Source organism: Buceros rhinoceros, unplaced genomic scaffold (genome assembly GCF_000710305.1).
Source record: "Buceros rhinoceros silvestris isolate BGI_N320 unplaced genomic scaffold, ASM71030v1 scaffold5635, whole genome shotgun sequence".
Lineage (NCBI taxonomy): Eukaryota > Metazoa > Chordata > Aves > Bucerotiformes > Bucerotidae > Buceros > Buceros rhinoceros.
The window spans coordinates 6,097-6,549 of NW_010412164.1; the positions used below are offsets into that span (position 1 = coordinate 6,097).

Sequence of the window (453 nt, forward strand, 5' to 3'; positions counted from 1 at the left end):
CCCCAGCCATACCAGGAGGTGGAGCGGCAGCACCGGGTGCGCATGGCGCTGGGCAACGGGCTTCGTGCCTCCATCTGGCGGGAGTTCATGGCTCGCTTCGGCATCGCCCAAGTAGCTGAGTTCTATGGGGCCACCGAGTGCAACTGCAGCCTGGGAAACTTTGATAACAACGTAAGGCCCCACCGCTCTCCCATGTCCCAGGTGGTGCCTGCTGGCCTGGGCAAGGTTAGAAACCCAGACGGGCTGTTTGCTCCTGGTTTCTTGCTCCAAGAGGCTTGGTGTGGGTTGCCATCCACCTAGAGGGGTTTTGGCTGTTGTGCGTATCTTGGATGTACATGGGCAGCAGGCTCAAGGCAGGAGAGATGTCCCTGCTACCCACAGCTCTGAGCTCTGTCTGTTTTAGGTTGGCTCGTGCGGCTTCAACAGCAGGATCCTACCAGGGGTTTACCCCAT

At 59.4% G+C, this 453-nt stretch overlaps 1 protein-coding gene across 1 annotated transcript in view; it reads left to right on the plus strand.

Annotated features, from left to right (window-relative positions):
* The window catches only part of SLC27A4 (solute carrier family 27 (fatty acid transporter), member 4), a gene marked incomplete at its 3' end in the record, with an annotated part of 6,275 nt that overhangs the window by 4,011 nt on the left and 1,811 nt on the right, over window positions 1–453 (plus strand). The window contains exons 8-9 of the mRNA XM_010136278.1: window positions 2–171; window positions 404–450. Of these exons, the coding sequence (XP_010134580.1) occupies window positions 2–171; window positions 404–450 (217 nt within the window). The remainder of the gene's footprint in view (window position 1; window positions 172–403; window positions 451–453) is intronic.